At 32.4% G+C, this 21,352-nt stretch overlaps 1 protein-coding gene across 2 annotated transcripts in view; it reads left to right on the forward strand.

The window, feature by feature from the left end:
* Positions 1–21,352, forward strand: part of LOC127729962 (choline transporter-like protein 2) — a 111,059-nt gene that overhangs the window by 52,176 nt on the left and 37,531 nt on the right. For both annotated transcript variants that reach the window (XM_052237962.1, XM_052237961.1), the window contains exons 6-15: positions 1,148–1,255; positions 2,531–2,591; positions 4,601–4,748; positions 7,174–7,257; positions 9,199–9,311; positions 10,063–10,179; positions 12,980–13,079; positions 16,788–16,880; positions 17,655–17,799; positions 18,153–18,205. In XM_052237962.1, coding sequence (XP_052093922.1) covers positions 1,148–1,255; positions 2,531–2,591; positions 4,601–4,748; positions 7,174–7,257; positions 9,199–9,311; positions 10,063–10,179; positions 12,980–13,079; positions 16,788–16,880; positions 17,655–17,799; positions 18,153–18,205 — 1,022 coding nt within the window. The remainder of the gene's footprint in view (positions 1–1,147; positions 1,256–2,530; positions 2,592–4,600; positions 4,749–7,173; positions 7,258–9,198; positions 9,312–10,062; positions 10,180–12,979; positions 13,080–16,787; positions 16,881–17,654; positions 17,800–18,152; positions 18,206–21,352) is intronic.

A 21,352-nucleotide genomic window follows, 5' to 3' on the forward strand; every position in this document is an offset into this window, starting at 1 on the left:
AGCGCTTTATTTACAAGCAGTCAACAATCAATTATCAAAAACAAAGCAAGAAACAGAATCTTCTCAATATTTCTTTCAGCAATGTGATATCATTGGCATAGAAAGGCTACAAAGGTACTATAAACACATTACATTGGATGGAAGGTTGAAAAAAAACAACTTTAAAAGACAATTTCTACATCATACGGTTACATTTACGACAAAAATTTATGTCGATAAAAAACCTCCTGATCTGAGTCCTAATCTCCTGACCAAAATTTCCCAATCTCCTGATCTGAGTTTCACAGTCCATCACATGTATGGGCACAGATCGCCAAAATAACTGATAAAGAAGTACAAACAATTGTTCTGTAAGATATTTCTCTAAATTTTTAGCAACAGAATGAAAATTAATGTCGCAACAATGCTTGAAAGTTTGATTTTGTTACCTTGTTCTTTCAATGTTGCCAAAATGTCGATACTCAGAAGTACTTTGAATACATAAGAAATGTAATTTAAATGGATTATATTTGACAAATCGTTATGACCGAGTCTTTTTGAGTATACGAAAAATAATTTTTGTCATTTAAACATCGTTTATGGCCAGTCTGAAGCTTTTTTCTCTCTTAAATTGACCGTATAACTTTTCATGTCCGACCGCCATTTGTATTGATGAAAAGACAACTCTGTCAATCGACGAAAGACTACTCGTTTTCAAAGTACCATGATATATATGGATATCACCCAAAATAAAAATAAGTGGATAAGTTTTTATAACAGACTATCAAAGATCTGCATTTGCTCTTGAAAATGAGTGCTTGAGGTTTTGGGTTTGATCCCTCGCCAGGTTTCACCAAAGAATTGAAAATTGGATTTTGCTGGTTCTCTGCTAAGTACACAGCATTAAGGAGTAAGAGCAAAATAATATGTTGGAAAGTGGGACTTGTCTTCCTCCAGTTACCTTGTGAACTAGCACATTAAGAATCTAGCTCAGCATGTTGGTTAAGTACAAAGCAGGGTTCATATTCAAATTGCATAACATATTTATTGTCCTAAATATGCTTTTATTTGCCACTGGACGTGAAATAGCTATCTATCATCATCATTTAATTGAAAATTTTCCTTATTTGTATGTACACTTCAATGAATAAGATTGTTTTGCTTACAGATTTGTGTAGCTGAATGTCCTGGAAGCAACTTTATATACAATCCAATATTAGGCAAGAGTCAGTTTGAGTCAAAATATTGTAAACCTGAATTTATAGGTACAAGTGAGGTAAGATACATTTATTGAAATGAATCAATAAGGCGTATTACAGCTCTTTTCATAATGCTAGCAAGACAAAGGTTTGTTTGGCTTGCTTGCTTTGTTTGTATCAATGTTTGCTCAAGCATTGTAGTTAAGATTGACATCTGAAACAACATAAAAAGGCAGATTTAAACTTGTATACATTATATTTAAATTTGATTGGACATTATCAAATAATCAAATTTACCTATACACAGGTTTAACTCCGCCTTCTTATATTGTTTTCAGATGTCAATCTTAATTACAATGCTTGAGCAAACATTTATACAAACAAAGCAAGCAAGTCAAACAAACCTTTGTCTTGCTAGCATTATGAAAAGAGCTGTAAATGAAAGAGTTTCCAATGAATTTATCCATTCTATTGATTGTTTGTTTGCTTAATATCCATAATCCACTCCATTTTGAGTGCCTGTTGTACTTTGCATAAATTAGAAACATCACCACATTGAAGTCTTTTTGTATGCACTGTGTAATTAAGATTGTTATCTAGATGTGATATATCATCAACTATGAGTTATTCTGATCAGTATGAACAAAAAGGATATATGGGATATTCCTCAATGAGACAGAAATTCAAAGACACAAATAACAAAAAACCTATAAAGGACAACAATAGACAGGTGTTGTTATGCCCCACCTACGATAGTAGTAGGGGCATTATGTTTTCTGGTCTGTGCATCCGTTCATCCGTCTGTCCCGCTTCAGGTTAAAGTTTTTGGTCAAGGTAGTTTTTGATGAAGTTGAAGTCCAATCAACTTGAAACTTAGTACACATGTTCCCTGTGATATGATCTTTCTAACTTTAATGCCAAATTAGAGTTTTTACCCCAATTTCACGGTCCACTGAACATAGAAAATGATAGTGCGAGTGGGCATCCGTGTACTATGGATATATTCTTGTTTACAATATGATCTGGTCCATTGTATGCAAATCAAGTTATTATAATTGCAATAACTGCAGGTCACAATTGTTTTTTTTTCATGATATTATAACATACTTATTTATATAATGTGAAAAATAAAAGCAAGAAAGGTTGATATCCAGAAATTTTTTAACATATGGATTTGGCAGTATTTGTCTTCATTGTCTTTCAGAAAAAAAGGATGAATTAAGATTTCAATCAGAACAGTTTTGGATAGATGGAAATGAGAATAAGCTCAAATTTTATTTTTTTTTAGCTGTTTTGGGTTGCACTTCACCCAGAAGCAGCATTTAGGCATTAACTTTCAATTTACATTTCAGTCATCAAAAGATTTGGTAAAAAAAGACGTTTGTTCTCCTTATTATTTCAAGAGTCGACCAGGTAGGTGATGGGTTTATGTTTTATTCATTCACAGGTTAATCTTAACCCTTTCAACGCTACACAAAAAAATAGAAAAATGGCTGCTGCTGCTGCATTTTTTTTGTGTTCATTCATTAGAACAGTATATTCCTTTTCAGACTGCTGTATCTTTTTTATTATAAGAGATACAGACAAAGTTAGTGCATGAAAAATGCTCAGGAGAGCATGAACTGTAATGTTATGCAATTATTTTAGTAAAATTTTTATCAGGCTACCTGCATTTTCAGGTGATTAACAGGTAAAAGGTGTAAATTGTTGTATTTGTGTTGAATTTTGAAAAAAACGACTTTTAATCTTCATTTATTTTGTTGTTTTTTCTGCCATATAATAAAGAAGACACCAGTTACTCGATTCCGTAGCGTATTGCACCATACACAACGTATAATGTAATCGTGGCGCAAATAAGTGGCTCCGTCCTCAAAATTTTCAGTCAACCTCCGTTTCCCCCCTTTTTCTACGTCTCGTATAGATTGATTGAATCATATTTCCCACACGAATTGAATGTAATAAATACATTGAGATAACGGGAAACCTTTTAACTAATCCTTGTTGTCAGTATCGCCATAGAAATGCTGAAATATTTCCATATTTACAGCGTCTTTTCCGATTTCCGCCATTTGCATTTGTCAAAATATTTGTTTTTAGTTTCCTTCTATTTTCCTTCTGCTGCATGATTTTACCATAAAAAAAAACGGGATTTCAAGGGCAAACGGGACCTTGTTTATCTTCAATTTACACAAAGGAAAAATTAGAGAGGACATGAATGAAAACCGAATGGTTTAAGAGTCTGGATGAAAAACCCATTGTCATTGCGGCATATGCCGCGAATAGCAGTGGCGGACGTCATCGCGGCATATGCCGTGTATAGCGTTGAAAGGGTTAACTTCTTAAATTTAATGTTACCCTTACAAGTATACATGTTGGTTTAAATTATAAAATTCAACTTTGTTACTTTTGTTAAATTTTGTGTGTAGGTTGATATACTACAAGACATTTCAGAAACATTAGAGTCACTATGTACTACATCTAATGTGGTTTAAGTTTGTTTTCTTTGAAAGACAAAGCTAATATATTTCATTCTTACATTAATTAGTGAAATACAATTCTTTTGCATTTAAAAATTACTATAACCTGCCTCTTTTGTGTTAATTTTTTTTGAAAGTCAAAAGTGTTGAGCTATGAATATTGTATTTCTGGCATCAACAGCCTCAACAAAATTAGAATTTGAAATTGGTACTAAAAGGAACAATTTAGGAAAAGTCCATTGTATGGTTTAGTAAGGTCTAGATCATTGAATGCTTGATAAAGCACTCATTAGATATAAGTCCGTCTGCTGATGATATGGCTCCTGCACATTTCATTTCCTGTGTCATCTGTTATGATCCAATGAATATAAATATTTGTGTAGTATTTTTGGATAAATTCACTGGCAGTATATAGTAAAAATGGTATTATTATTTTTAAGGTTTTTAGGAATAATAGATTACATGATGATCACTTACATTTATATTCTACCGAACAAAGAATTTTTTTTGCAGTTTCAGTAATAAGTGCTCCACGGAAAAGTCTGCAACACCTTATTGTAATCACTCTGTATATCTGTCTGTCTGTCATCACTTAATTGATATGTATACTGTAAATTCAAAAATTATGGCAATGTTTTTATTAATGCAAATAATGCGACTTGGTGATTATCGCAATAATAAGAACTCGCATTCTGATATCTGGTACCTGAAATTGCAAAAATTAATCTCGCATCCATTCTTCAAAATTCTAAATAATAAATGCACGCAATAATTTCTGAATTTACAGTATCATGACATGCTATTCAACATTGATTTCCAATGTCGAAAATAGATTTTTGTGATAATATTCAGTGGAATTTGTCCGTAAAAACTTAGTTATTCTTAAAAATTAACAAAATCCTTTTTTGTTAGAAACCATCTATTCATTGAGTTATTCTTTTTCAGTTATAAATCGATGTGTTCCATCTTTTTTGTTTGATTTCTTGGATAAAGGTGGAAATCTTTTGGAAATGGTAAAAAATCAAAGCTTAATTAATGTAACAGACAGTTCTGACAATACTCTATCAGATGATGTCATCAAAGAGGGATTAAAGTAAGTAAAAGTCGTAAGAATATCTACAAAAGTGGAAAATAACAAAAAGAGTCTTAAAAATATCTACATACAAAAGTTAAGAGCCCAATATCCCTCACAGTTTACATTCCATTAATCAGAAACGATATTTTTGCTTGCTATTCCATCTTTTTATGTGCATACAAAATTTTCATGCAAATAAAAGGTGTTGGGTAAAAGCCACTGAAATTGTAATTCAAAAACACATGGTGACATTGTCCAATATAAACATCACCATGTCATTATATAGAACTGTTGAGTCATTTAGTTTTCTTGGCTACGAATTTGCTGATTGATTAAAAATTTAATTTTGGTGAATATTTGATTTTGTGGTTCTTAAAATCTGCATTCAAATCTATTGCAAATGTATATTTGATTCAACACTTTAATTTGTGGTTTACGTATATCTATGAAATCCACAAAAGTTCATAACAATTGACACATCTGCTGATGATGTATGGCAAGCTATAAATTACACTGAGTCTAGATGTGTTGTGAATGAATGCTACTGCTTTGACCAAATGTCTGAAGCTGACAATATTACTTTTACTATAGAGTTGTGACTCTTTGTTTGTAAGAATATGGCTTTAATACAATAACTTTGACTTGACTGATAGTGTTTTACTCCACCTATTGCAATTTGTTTTACCGGTGGATTGTGACCCATTTACAATTTGTGTCATTCTTCTTCACCTGAAACGGAAATCAATTGTGGGCTGTCCACTTTAACATTATTAAGCTTTTGATTTGAAGTTTTCCCTAGAACAGGTTGCAAACTTTTCCAGTAATAAAAGTGACATGAGCAGAAATTACAGTAAAAACAAGACCTTCACCAAAATAGTTATTACTATCCAGGTTCATTGGTTGTCTAATAACCGTCAAAATTTACCCGTTCACTAACAGGTAAATTAATACAGGACATTGGTAGATCTTTTTGGAGTTGTATCTCATGTTTTACTTGTTTACTTCTAAACAATTTGAGCAATACTGTGCATTCATTTATTTTCGGGGATTGAGGAAAAATTGTATTTTAATGGTTTTGCTTGAAAGTCTACATTCAAGCCAATAGAAAATTTGCACCTCGTTGAACATTTTGATGTGTGATTCAACCTGGGAACAGTATATCTAACGGGAAATGAATCTGATAGGCTTTTCGGTATAAAATTGATAAAATCTCGGACTCCACGAGACTTCGCAAGATTTATGGACTTTGGTGGCGTCTGACTGAAAAACAGTATCGGAACTGCTCAATAAATTAACCACATAATTCTAATCGTAAATAAATACAAGTTTTATCATAAAGTAGATACATTTTGTCTTATAAAATTACCAAAATAAGTGTGATTTATTTGATGTGAAGTGTTTTATAATGTTTTTGAATTTGGGAAGGCAATCTGCGCCATTTTTTTATCACCCTGTTTGCATTCTGTATCATTCTGTGATAAAATGAATGCGATTATAACAAATTTGAAGTGATAGAGAATACAAGTTTGATACACTGGCATCACTGTAAATTTAGTTTGAATGACATTTTATTGATATTATCAGAAATTATTAGGATAATAGCGAGTATGTTTTTAACACATGTCCGTTTCCGTATCGTATCTTTGTTACCTATGACCTGACAATAAAATCGGCTACAATTAGGTAGTGTCAAGTCCCGTCAATATATATGTTCCTGATTCAACTATATCAAATGAAATCCACAAAAATTGGTATCACATGAAAAATAATGAATCCAAAGTAAATGATTTAGTGTATCAAAATAATATTTAAAATTTTTAAATTAAAATGGTTTTTGAAGGAAAAATAGACAGAATTTTTGAAAGAAAAGTCAGTGAATATGTTGCAACTTCATAACACATTGCAGGTTAGGCCAAGTAAATTAACATATTTTTCGTATGACTTGTTCATATCACATTCACCTTTTCATGTGGGAAATATATAGATTACAGGCCACAACCATAAGAGAATACCATTTATCTTATGATTCTGTCCTGTTATTTCCTGCATGAAGAGATATTTCTCATATCACACTGAACGGAGTGCAATATAAATCAGTGAATCTCTAAGTTGATAATGCATGAAAGTAAGTATATGGATTTCATGGATCAAACTCTGTCTTTCTTACGAGCTTTATTTCTGTCAAGTTTACATCCTGTGCTTTAAAACGGAAGTATCTTATTAAAGTGTTATTGCATTAATAAACAGTATAGCACAAAGGTTAGTGCACTGTCATTTAACAGAGCTGTTGTGTTTTTGAACCTCCTTGGTGAATTAAGTTCAAAATGAAATACCAATGTTAACCTTTGAAATATGTCCAAAACTGTATCAAATAATTTGCTGACCATTTAAAGGGACGTGTATTTGAATTAGCATTTGTAATTAATTTTTGTGAAAATTGTAGTGTATATGGAATATTTCTGAAGGCCAAAGAGTATGGTGAGAAGATTGTTGAAGATGTTGTCACCTCATGGTGGATGATTATTATGTAAGACATCCATTAGAAAATGTTTCAAATTAGAATAATTATTTGCTTTACATTTTTTAAAAAGATTTAAATACAAATAGATATATAATAATATCATCATAAAACTATATGCAAAGACATGAAAAGATACAGAGAAAAAATATGTTGTTTAAATTAATTTTTGAGTCTGCTGGTTATTAGGGTCCACTTCCAGAGGTTGGCCTATAGTAAGAATGTTTGGAATGTCTCCAACTTGAAGGTCATGGTTAATAAATTCGTAGAATGTTGCAGATGTTCCTAGGTTCATTAGTACAATATGTCACATATTGGTCATAAGTTTTTATTGATGAATAATCCTGAATATATCTGTTAAGTACATTTCTTTTTAGTTTAATTCAATGTGACAAGTATTATAAATTAGCTTACAGGAAATAGGGGATATATAAGCAGAGTCCTTTAGAGATAGCCCAATCTCCAAGACAAGGATCCGGAAATTTCTTTACACAATTTCGGTCATTTTGAGATGACTTAAGTGTTGGGCCCCTTTTTTCAAACTGTCTAAATTATTCACACTAGATTCATAGCATCAATGAACTTGTGTTGACCAATTCATCGCATTTACTTCATGAATTTTCTTACCGCTTTTCTAAAAACGTTCAAGAACAGTTAATGGAGTGCAACAGTTTAAAATTCAAATGATTTTAATGTCTCAAAATGGTAAATATCTCAGACATCACTAACGTTTCTTTCGAATTTGAAAAGGAAATTAAAATCAGAAGTTTAATAACAATACTAAAGAACTAACTTCGTTCTGTTTATCGAATTGACAGGAAATCATGGGATTTTAAATTTTAAATTTAAAAAATGAAGAAAGTTGTCATTGAATTTTAATTTCTTTATAATACTTAATAGTTCTGAGCTTGTCATCACTGTCAGGTGTGAATTAAAAACACAGGTAAAAAGTGATTAGCGATCCCCAGAGACAGTAATATGGTTATTAGGAGGGCCCTCAGAATTATCATACTATACTTGAGTGGCAGTATTATTATAGGAAAGGGATTTCAAAACAAAAACAAGTGCAAAATGGCGATAAAGAAACCCGATCTCAATGAAATGACCGAAATTATTTCTGTAAAAAATTTCAATTTGTCCTAAATCCCAATCTGCCGTTTAGGACAAATAGCTTTCAGTTTAGGACATGACTGGCAAATATGCCCAATTCAGGACCCTTGCTCCAAGGTATTGTTATCTGATCCCAATCTTTTTACAGTTCTAAGCAGCATATGGATGAACATTAAAAGCAGGTTCAATTCATGTTCAATTTTGATGTAAATGAAAGGAAATTTGGTGTAAAAGTCAATAAGACAGCAACCTAACACCAAAAACCCTTTAGTGGTGGATTAGTGTGGTCCTCTGAGTTGGAGAAAAGCATCAATACCTTACATATATCAAACTCTGTATTTCCAAGAGTCTAGAAGAGGTGTGAATGAAATCAACAAGGTCTGCAGGAGACTCTATACTTGAATAAAAAACATTGAATATTATATAAATTTTAGGATAACAGGAGTCACTGAAAATAAATACTGGACAGTACACAGACCACATCAATCCTGAACACCAACTCCTCCAAAAAAAATAACACACATACAAACAAAGACAATTAACATACAGTTATGATAGCCCAACTTGATACAGACACAAATATTATGGATGAAACATTGATAGCGACTCTTTTTTGTACGGATATGTAACCTTTGTAAACCAAATCTGGTAGAACAGTCCAGGGGCTCTTTTCACAAAAAATATTACAACAAAAATTGATCGTAAGTAATACTTCAATGTTCATGACTTACAAGTATTTTTCCCGTAAGATTTTTTGTGAAATGAGTTGCTGAACTTGCTTCCTTTCAGAAATATATAATGGCTAGCACTAAACTGTCAATTTCAATTATCTTTTTTTAGCGGCCTGTTAATTGCCACGTTGCTGTCATTAATATGGATATTTGTCATGAGATGGTTGGCTGGTGTCATGGTGTGGTTCACAGTTTTAGTATTTATTGCACTGTTTGGATTTGGTAAATATGCTTCTTTTACACATTTGAATTACCAGTGATATTTTCACAAACCACTGAAGTTTGGATCCATGAACAATACTTAGTGGTTTCATCATGTGTATGGACATATTTTACAAAATAAAGAGAAGAAATATAAATTACAGTGATAAGGGACTTTAGTTTTGAATTTTCCTTGGAGTTCGGTATTTTTGTTATTTTACTTTGTACAGATCTTTTTAATAATTTTGTAGGAACTTCAACAAAGAGAGAATTATAATTCACACTTAAAACTTTAGCAATCTTAAAACACTCATCAGTTAGTGGTAAAAAATCATACATAATAGCAATATGTGGAGATGGCACAGCTTAAAATAAAAAAAAAAACATGATATTTTTAACTCCCCTGGTATCTTTACTTTTTTTACAAGCCAAATGAACTAATAAGAATTATATTATGCAAAGTCAGCAATGCTATTTACAATGATTTATGGTTTATAGCTGAATTTGAAGATTAGAATTAAAAACTTCTGAGGTTCTTGAATAAGATAACTATTGTGGATTCATTATTGTTGGTAAGATACCAATTTCCGTGGGTTATGGTGAACCACCAATTTAAATGTTCAAATTTTCTAAAGACTTGTATGCAGACCTAGACAAAACCCCCAAAACACAATTTTCCTCAATCCATGAAAATAGTAACCATAGAAATAAATGAATTCACAGTATAACAATTAATGCCAACATGATTTAATTTGTGTTATAATTTTTGCAGCAACATGGTACTGTTTCTGGAACTACATTGATCTGAAAGACACAGATGCAAGTTTTACTGTACATTTTGCTGTAATCAAGTTCAACTTTTCCAAGCCTAAGATGTTTCTAGCATTTGGTAAGTTGGAATTTCTGATAAACTTTTCCTCATGATTATCTCCTTCCCAGAGAGTATTGTTTATGTTGGAAATATCTTTTTACATCATATGGTCTTTGGCCAACTATTTACAAAAATGAACAACAGTCTACTTAAAAAAAACAATTTTCTTTCCACTATGTTCAGTATAGAATAGAAGACAATGGACAATACATGACTTGATATGTAACCAAATAAAGTAATATTGAGTTGTTTGATGTGTATTAATCTCTACCTATTTTATCAGCATCATTTCAGTTTGACATAAACAAATGTTATTATACCCCCGCTTTAAAAAAGTGGGGGTATACTGTTTTACCTCTGTCTGTCCATCCGTCAGTCCGTCTGTTCATCCGTCTGTCCTTCAGTCCGTCAGTCCCGTTTCTTGTCATCACAACTCCTCTAAAACCACACAACAGAATTTCATGAAACCTTTTCAGTTAATAAGGACATACTATGTAGTTGTGCATTTGGCAGGAAATAACGATTCATTTTTTTTTTCTAGGAGTTACGCCCCTTTGAACTTATTTGCTTCAAAGCACTACTGCAACAGTTTTTCATCGCAACTCCTCTGAAACCACACCACAGAATTTCATGAAACTTTGTAGATAATAAGGACATACTATGTAGATGTGCATATCGACAGGAAATTACGATTCAATTTTTTTTCTAGGAGTTGCGCACGCCCCTTTGAACTTATTTGCTTCAATATACTGCTGCAACAGTTTGTCATCGCAACTCCTCTGAAACCACACCACAGAATTTCATGAAACTTTGTAGATAATAAGGACATACTATGTAGATGTGCATATCGACAGGAAATTACGATTCAATTTTTTTTCTAGGAGTTGCGCACGCCCCTTTGAACTTATTTGCTTCAATATACTGCTGCAACAGTTTGTCATCGCAACTCCTCTGAAACCACACAACAGAATTTCATGAAACCTTTTCAGTTAATAAGGACATACTATGTAGTTGTGCATATCGGCAGGAAATAACGATTCATTTTTTTTTTCTAGGAGTTACGCCCCTTTGAACTTATTTGCTTCAAAGCACTACTGCAACAGTTTGTCATCGCAACTCCTCTGAAACCACACAACAGAATTTCATGAAACCTTTTTAGATAATAAGGACATACTATGTAGATGTGCATATCGACAGGAAATAACGATTCAATTTTTAGCTCACCTGGCCCAAAGGGCCAAGTGAGCTTTTCCTATCACTTGGCGTCCGTCGTATGTCGTCGTTAACTTTTACAAAAATCTTCTCCTCTGAAACTACTTGGCCACAATCATCATTGGGGTATCTATTTTAAAAGATGTGTCCGGTGACCCGGCCAACCAACCAAGATGGCCGCCATGGCTAAAAATAGAACATAGGGGTAAAATGTAGATTTTGGCTTATATCTCTGAAACCAAAGCATTTAGAGCAAATCTGACATGGGAAAAATTGTTTATCAGGTCAAGATCTATCTGCCCTGAAATTTTCCGATGAATCTGACAACCTGTTGTTGGGTTGCTGCCCCTGAATTGGTAATTTTAAGGAAATTGTGCCGTTTTTGGTTATTATCTTGAATATTATTATAGATAGAGATAAACTGTAAACAGCAATAATGTTCAGCAAAGTAAGTTCTACAATTAAGTCAACTTGACCAAAATGGTCAGTTGACCCCTTAAGGAGTTATTGCCCTTTATAGTCAATTTTTTACAATTTTTCATAAATTTTTGTAATCTTTTACAAAATATTTTCCACTGTAACTACTGGGCCAAGTTCATTATAGATAGAGATAATTGTAAGCAGAAAGAATGTTCAGTAAAGTAAGATCTACAAACACATCACCATCACCAAAACACAATTTTGTCATGAATCCATCTGTGTCCTTTGTTTAATATGCACATATACCAAGGTGAGCGACACAGGCTCTTTAGAGCCTCTAGTTTTTTCTAGGAGTTACGCCCCTTTGAACTTATTTGCTTCAATGTACTTCTGCAACAGTTTGTCATCGCAACTCCTCTCAAACCACACAACAGAATTTCATGAAACTTTGTAGATAATAAGGACATACTATGTAGATGTGCATATTGACAGGAAATTATGATTCATTTTTTTTTTCTTACACTTATTTTATTTCTCCAATGACAATGTGGGGACTTGGGGTATGTGAGCGTGCTCACTAAGGTTTCTTTAATGTTAAAAAAATTATTGCTAGTTGTAATATGGATACAGTGTTTACAAATGGTGATAAAAACACTAATATCAATATGATTTGCAAGTAAAGAATAAACTTTTTAGAATACTGTTGACATTATATAAATCGAAATTACCAGTTGTAAGAAAATTGGGTACACATGACAGAATTATGTTGTAAATAGATATAAGAAGATGTGGTATGAGTGCCAATGAGACAACTCTCCATCCAAGTCAAAATTTATAAAAGTAAACCATTATAGGTCAAAGTACGGTCTTCAACACGCAGCCTAGGCTCAAACCAAACAGCAAGCTATAAAGGGCCCCAAAAATTACTAGTGTAAAACCATTCAAACGGGAAAACCAACGGTCTAATATATATAAAAAACGAGAAACGAGAAACACTTATGAACCACATCAACAAACGACAACTACTGAACATCAGATTCCTGACCAGAAAATTATGCTTACAGACCTGATTTTATTGTTCCATAATGAGGATGAATCTAACTTATTATGTTAATTTCATCTACAAACAACAATGCATGCATGTCCTTCAGAATTTTAAACAAATTATTTTATTTTATCATTGCAGGTATAATTGCAGCTATAATATTAGCCATTGTATTACTGGTATTACTTATCCTGTGTGAGAGAATCAAAATAGCAATAGCTCTAATCAAAGAGGGTAGCAGGTGAGTTATATTGTGGAAGGGGCATTTATTGTTTCACTTGTTCATACATGCATATATTTCTTTCCTTCTGTGTCCATTTTTAGCAAACATGGCCCATCCATAGCATGTGAGCTATTGTCATCATTTTGCATCTGTTGTCTGTCTATCCAACCATTATTAGTTAAACTTCATTTTCATCATTTTCTCTGAAACCACCAGTATGAAAATAAGGACATGTGGTATGATTTAGAGCTTCCAAAACGGTTGTATTGTCCAGTCTTGACTCGTAAATTTAATTTTTGACTTGTTGTGCTGAGCCTAGAAAAAAAAATTGAAGTTTATGCGATTGTTTTGACCAGACATTTTGCCTTAAACAGCCACATATTTCAGGTCATGTAAGTGACATGATGAATAATTACTATCAAAACAAACCCTACTTTAATACGCTCTCATTACAACCAAAGTTAATTTGTTGTCTGACAGCAGAAATTTACCTGTTCACGCAACACTGAATGACTTCATATTTTTTAATTAGCTTGACAGTGATGAGTCATAACTGTGATAGAGTTTTAGATCTGTCTGTCACCTACTTCCTGTTTACTGATTCTTTGAATTTTTCAATATGTTGAATGAATTCTATATATTTGTCTCAAATTTCCCTAGTAATGCTTAACAGGAAGACTTCATGCAGCTTGATAGTAATAACTTGTAACATGTAAAGTGCCTTCTAGTTCTGTCTGTCACATATTTCCTGTTTTCTGATACTTTGCTTTACCATTGCCCGGGGATGGTGAATACAATGAATGCAACTTCTTGTTTACAATAATTTTCCCTTAATTAGCTCATCTGTCCAAGGTCATTATCAGGTTATGAAGTCTTTTGTTAACTTTTTCAAAGATCTTCTCTGAAACAGCAGAATCAACGTAAATGAAACTTCACATTATTGATCATTAGGGTATCTAGATTAAAGTATGTTAATTTTGTTTAGCTCCATTAACAAACATGGCAACCATGGCTAAAAATAGAACATAAGAAAAACTTGCAGATAATTGTCTAATATTGATCTTAAAAACCATGATAAATACAGAAAATCTGACAGGGCAAAAATGTTTAGAATGTCAAAATATTTCCAATATCTATTTGTACCAAAATTATTCGACGAATCCTTATAGGAGTTACTGCCCTTACAAGAATATTTTTGACAAATTTAAGTTTTTTGTCTATGATCTTCAAAACTATAATAGATATAGACAGAAGCAGTTTAAACAGCAAAAATGATCAGCAAGAAGAAGATCTACAATGCCAATTTGATTATAATAATTTCACAACTCCTTTTATAGGAATTGTTGTCCTTAAATTACTATTTTTAACAAAATTTTTCATTTTTTTTTTTTTTTTGAAAACGGTTATAGATATTCAGCATAGATGATCATCAATACAAGATCTAAAAATTTATTGAGATTTAAAAAAAAAAAAATTTTGTCCTGAAAGTGCCATGTGAGCTATTCTCATCACTTGACATCTGTTGTTAAATTTTACAAAAATCTTCTCTTCTGAAACTACTTGGCCAATTGGAACCACTAGTTGTGTTAATATCAATATGGCATAGTTATTTCGAGATAAGCAATTCATACTTCTTTGAGCTTTTAGTAATAAGAGCTGTAGGTACATGTAGTATGATATTAACACTGATTTTCCTATTTTTCAGAGCTGTTGGTAGTATGATGTTTACACTGATTTTCCTATTTTTCAGATCTGTGGGAAGACATATGTTTACACTGATTTTCCTATTTTTCAGAGCTGTTGGTAGTATGATGTTTACACTGATTTTCTTATTTTTCAGAGCTGTTGGTAGTATGATGTTTACACTGATTTTCCTATTTTTCAGAGCTTTGGGAAGTAAGATATTTACACTGATTTTCCTATTTTTCAGAGCTTTGGGGAGTAAGATGTTTACACTGATTTTCCTATTTTTCAGAGGTGTGGAAATTAAGACGTTTACACTGATTTTCCTATCTTTCAGATCTGTGGGAAGAAATATGTTTACACTGATTTTCCTATTTTTCAGAGCTGTTGGTAGTATGATGTTTACACCGATTTTCTTATTTTTCAGAGCTGTTCGTAGTATGATGTTTACACTGATTTTCCTATTTTTCAGAGGTGTGGAAAGTAAGACGTTTACACTGATTTTCCTATTTTTCAGATCTGTGGGAAGACATATGTTTACACTGATTTTCCTATTTTTCAGAGCTGTTGGTAGTATGATGTTTACACTGATTTTCTTATTTTTCAGAGCTGTTGGTAGTATGATGTTTACACTGATTTTCCTATTTTTCAGAGCTTTGGGAAGTAAGATATTTACACTTATTTTCCTATTTTTCAGAGCTTTGGGGAGTAAGATGTTTACACTGATTTTCCTATTTTTCAGAGGTGTTGAAAGTAAGACGTTTACACTGATTTTCCTATCTTTCAGATCTGTGGGAAGAAATATGTTTACACTGATTTTCCTATTTTTCAGAGCTGTTGGTAGTATGATGTTTACACTGATTTTCCTATTTTTCAGAGCTGTTGGTAGTAAGATATTTACACTGATTTTCTTATTTTTCAGAGCTGTTGGTAGTATGATGTTTACACTGATTTTCCTATTTTTCAGAGCTTTGGGAAGTAAGATATTTACACTGATTTTCCTATTTTTCAGAGCTTTGGGGAGTAAGATGTTTACACTGATTTTCCTATTTTTGAGAGGTGAGGAAAGTAAGACGTTTACACAGATTTTCCTATTTTTTCAGAGCTGTTGGTAGTATGATGTTTACACTGATTTTCCTATTTTTCAGAGCTTTGGGAAGTAAGATATTTACACTGATTTTCCTATTTTTCAGAGCTTTGGGGAGTAAGATGTTTACACTGATTTTCCTATTTTTCAGAGGTGTGGAAAGTAAGACGTTTACACTGATTTTCCTATCTTTCAAATCTGTGGGAAGAAATATGTTTACACTGATTTTCCTATTTTTCAGAGCTGTTGGTAGTATGATGTTTACACTGATTTTCCTATTTTTCAGAGCTTTTGGTAGTAAGATGTTTACACTGATTTTCTAATTTAAGAGCTGTTGGTAGTATGATGTTTACACTGATTTTCCTATTTTTCAGAGCTTTGGGAAGTAAGATATTTACACTGATTTTCCTATTTTTCAGAGCTTTGGGGAGTAAGATGTTTACACTGATTTTCCTATTTTTGAGAGGTGTGGAAAGTAAGACGTTTACACAGATTTTCCTATTTTTTCAGAGCTGTTGGTAGTATGATGTTTACACTGATTTTCCTATTTTTCAGGGCTGGTAGTATGATGTTTACACTGATTTTCCTATTTTTCAGAGCTGTTGGTAGTAAGATATTTTCACTGATTTTCCTATTTTTCAGAGCTGTTGGTAGTATGATGTTTACACCGATTTTCCTATTTTTCAGAGCTGTGGGTAGTAAGATATTTACACTGATTTTCCTATTTTTCAGAGCTGTTGGTAGTATGATGTTTACATTGATTTTCCTATTTTTCAGAGCTTTGGGAAGTAAGATATTTACACTGATTTTTCAGAGCTTTGGGGAGTAAGTAGTAAGATGTGTACACTGATTTTCCTATTTTTCAGAGCTGTTGGAAGTAAGATATTTACACTGATTTTCCAATTTTTCAGAGCTGTTGGTAGTATGATGTTTACACTGATTTTCCTATTTTTCAGAGCTGTTGGTAGTATGATGTTTACACTGATTTTCCCTTTCTTCCCATTCATCTTAGAAATAGCAGTGATTGGTTTTTGGATAACTGTAGCTGTGTATCCTTTTCTGGTTACCAAGATGTGAAAAATTACAGTTTGTCCTACAACTTCAACAATGAGCAAAACCCATGCTAAATAGAATACTATTAAAGCCCAGTGGATGACTAATGTCTATTCTGTCTTCTATGAAGGAAGTTCTTCAGAATTAATCTGACATGAAAATAGCATCCCTCTGTCATAAAAAAAAATTTCTGCTTCACTATTAGATGTTTGTTATATTGAATTTATAATAAAAATGCCATAAAGCCAAAAAGCCATACATCTGGAATTTTATGAATAGGGCCATTATATTTGGTGTATTGAATGATTGTAAGGTGTACATATTTGTCTGACAGTTCATCTGACCTTGATATAATTTTCATAGATCATTGATAATTTTTTGGTTGTGTTTTACTTTGCTTACAAAGACTTCCAGCATAAAATTCAATCATAAACGGTACAGCAGGCTAGACATAATTTTCATTGTGTGCACTTATGATGATTAATCACCCTTGATATGCATAATGATGATTAATCACCTTTGATAAGCATACATCATTGATTAATCACCCTTGATATGCATAATGATGATTAATCACCCTTAATATGCATAATGATGATTAATCACCATTGATATGCATAAAACATAGATTAATCACCTTTGATATGCATAATGATGATTAATCACCCTTAATATGCATAATGATGATTAATCACCCTTGATATGCATAAAGCATTGATTAATTACTATTGATTTGCATAAAACATTTGTTCTTCCTTAATAGTATACAGCTTTTTAGCCAGCACTGGAAGAAATCAGACATTTGAATTCAACAACAAGACAGAATATCAGTTTGATAATCATACATGGGATTACTTAAAAATTCAAAAAGCATCTTCAAAGTACTTAGGTGATCTTGGTTGTAAAGACCCATCAGTAAGTATTAGACCCTAGGCTGTGTGATACTGAGGTACGAATATTAATCCAAAAAATTAGTTTCTTATACTTCTTTGTAAAATGTTATCACTTGGCTTTAAAATGGTGATAAACATTTGTGCTTGTCTCCTTCAGCATATATTCAAATTCATTAGATTAATACTTTTTTGTTAGTTTTCTACAAGATATTTAGTTTTGACCTTGACTTAGTACAATAATAATATAAATGGACTTATTTATTTAGATATTTAAAAAAGGGCATGATTTTCCTTGTTGAAATTAAATTTTTGCATCTTTTCCTCTAGAAATTTATTTTTGAATCATTTTAAATGGAATTTATTTTATAACTACAGGTAAATGAAAGCAGAAGTGATGTGTGTCAGTTTTTGAAGAACCAGGAAGAACAGTGAGTTGTGTAAATTTTAATCTTAGGGGTTTCCCTAACAAATCATTGCACTAGCTAATAATGCCATTGTCTTATTTTGGGAAAACCATTTTGTATCTGCAAGTCCTCATAAACCCCTTATAAGAATTTGAGAATTTGGTCTTGCATAACAATTTTGAATTGTACCATGTAAGCAGTTTCAGATCTGCCAGGCATGATACTTGAATTCTTACTAGGAAAGATAATCAACTCTTTTGTACTGGGGGTCATATTTTGTTTATTTATAACCTTAGATGAAAACATCAAAATTACTCTATTAGAAATACCAAAATTCAACAAGAGTGCAAAAAGATCACATTAACTGTAAAGTTGTAGGATGTTTCTAAATATTTATTCCATATCTCTTTATTTAAAATTTGTAAATAAAATCTGTAATTGCAATAATAGGTTGCAACCTCTAGAAACAAAGTCAACAAATAACAGTTTTGACTATTGTTCTGTTCAGTAATGTGTATAGACTTGTTATTAAAGAGAAAAGGCTTTAATTTAAAGAAGTTAAGTCTGGCTTTTTCGAGGCATTTTCATCATAACCGGAAATCAAATGTAAAATTTGACATAGTTAAGAACAATTTAAAATAAAATTCAAGCAGAGAATAAAATGTTAGAATTACCTCCCCTCTATTGTATAAGAAATATTTGTAGGCATAAATTTTTCCAATTATCCAAGTTTGTGATGTCCTAGTACTTAAGACTAGTCAAAGTTATCTTATTTGTATTTTATTAGTGGAGTGAGTGATGATTTGAATGACAAATCACTTCAATTAAGTACCTGTTGGCAATTAACCATAAAACAATGCTTTCCTGTCTGTAGATGTCATTTAGTTTCACGAACTGTTAACATTATGATTGAAAAAACAAGCACTTGACTTGCAATTTTATCAGAGACCAAGAGACATCATAAAAAACACAAGGATGAATTTGGATACTTTACTGAAAATCTAGGGTGTCTTAATCTTCTTTTTCACACCTTTTTATCGCTATTTGGGAATCTGCGACACTTGACCTGAGAATTTGTGAACTATTGATTTCATACAACAATCATTTTTATACGACCGCAAAAAAATTTTTGTGGTCGTATATTGGTATGACGTTGGCGTCGTCGTCGTCCGAAGACACATTGGTTTTCGCACTCTAACTTTAGTTTAAGTGAATGGATCTCTATGAAATTTTACCACAAGGTTCAATACCACAAAAGGAAGGTTGGGATTGATTTTGGGGGTTATGGTACCAACAGTTAAGAAATTAGGGGCCAAAAATAAGCATTTTTGTAACTTCCAGACATAATTTGGGTGCTAGTGTATGGATCTCTCTGACATTGTACCACAAGGTTCCATATCACAATGGGAATGCTGGGATTGATTTTGGGGGTAATTGCCTCAAAATTTTAAGAATTAGGGGCCAAAAAAGGGGCAAAAAACAAGCATTTTTCTAGTTTCATGACAATAACTTGTGTGTAAGTGTATGGATCTTTCTGAAATTGTACTACAAGGTTCCATATCACAAAGGGAAAGCTGGAATTGAGTTTGGGGGTAATTGCCCAAAATGTGTAGGAATTTGGGGCCAAAAGGGGGCCAAAAATAAGCATTTTTCTAGTTTCCAGACAATAACTTGTGTTCAAGTGTATGGATCTCTCTGAAATTGTACTGCAAGGTACAACACCACAAAGGGAAGGCTGGGATTGATTTTGGGGGTAATTGCCTCAATTTTTAGGAATAAGGGGGCAAAAAACAAGCATTTTTCTAGTTTTAGGACAATAACTTGTGTGTAAGTGTATGGATCTTTATGAAATTGTACAACAAGGTTCTATATTACAAAGGGAAAGCTGGGTTTGAGTTTGGGGGTAATTGCCCTAAACGTTTAGGAATTTGGGGCCAAAAAGGGGCAAAAAAACAAGTATTTTTCTAGTTTCCAGACAATAACTTGTGTTCAAGTGTACGGATCTCTCTGAAATTGTACTGCAAGGCACCATACATTGTACCACAAAGGGAAGGCTGGGATTGAGTTTAGAGGTGATGAATCATAAGGGGGTTCAAAAAATTTGAGGGGGGATTTTTTTTTCCTTTTTTTTCTTTAAAATTTTCCATTTTAAATTGGTTATTTCTGATTTATATATAAAAGCAAATAATAATGATATGGTTTGAATAGGTAAATTAAAAAAATTTAAGTGGTTAGACCACATTCATTCTGTGTCAGAAACCTATGCTGTGTCAAATATTTAATCACAATCCAAATTCAGTGCTGTATCAAGCTTGAATGTTGTGTCCATACTTGCCCCAACTGTTCAGGGTTTGCCTTCTGCGGTCGTATCAAGCTGCGCCCAGCGGAACATTTTATTCTTTTATGGCATCAGACATTTTCTATTGTGACGTAGAAATTTTATGGGAACTTTTGTGATGTTCAGTAATGACGAACAAATAGTGATAAGGTGTATATTGCTCACTTTGCATAGTGTGGTGAGCAATGACTGATATAGTTAGTCCCATGAAATATGATCAACTCACAACTAATTAAAGCCACGTATCTTTTAATTTTGAATATTCTTTAATTTGATAATCTAGGCCCTCTGTCAAAATCAAAACTTTACTCGGTACTCGGAGTACAAAATTTGTGCTCGATACACCAAATCCAGTATTTTGATTGGTTGATTTCTGAGTCTGAGTTTGATAATTGTGCTCGAAAGTTTTATGACCGCAAGGCCAGGAGTTTTATGACTAAACTTTGTCAGACAAGTACACCATGTGCCTATGATGCAGATTTTTATTATCTAGTGACTAAACTAATTATTTGCATCGCAGGATTTATATCATGATTCACACAGTGACTGATTCCTAGAAATACTCCTTCTTACACCATAAACCATTCATGTTTTATACCAGTTTTCTAGCAAGTTTTAAATTCTGTTTAAATCTGACAAGAAGGTTTATAAAAAATGGACACTTATATTGCTAGAATTGCTCATGTTGAATTAAGGTAAAATCAAAGGAAAAGTCACCTTTAATAGCAGTTCTAATTTTAACATTTAAGGACTGACTGTTATATTTTTTCTGTCTATGAAGAAATAACATCTAAAATGTGGTGCTCACTGAATAACCCGCGTAGCAGGTTATT

This window comes from Mytilus californianus, unplaced genomic scaffold (assembly GCF_021869535.1).
Source record: "Mytilus californianus isolate M0D057914Y unplaced genomic scaffold, xbMytCali1.0.p SCAF_2, whole genome shotgun sequence".
Taxonomy (NCBI): Eukaryota; Metazoa; Mollusca; class Bivalvia; order Mytilida; family Mytilidae; genus Mytilus; species Mytilus californianus.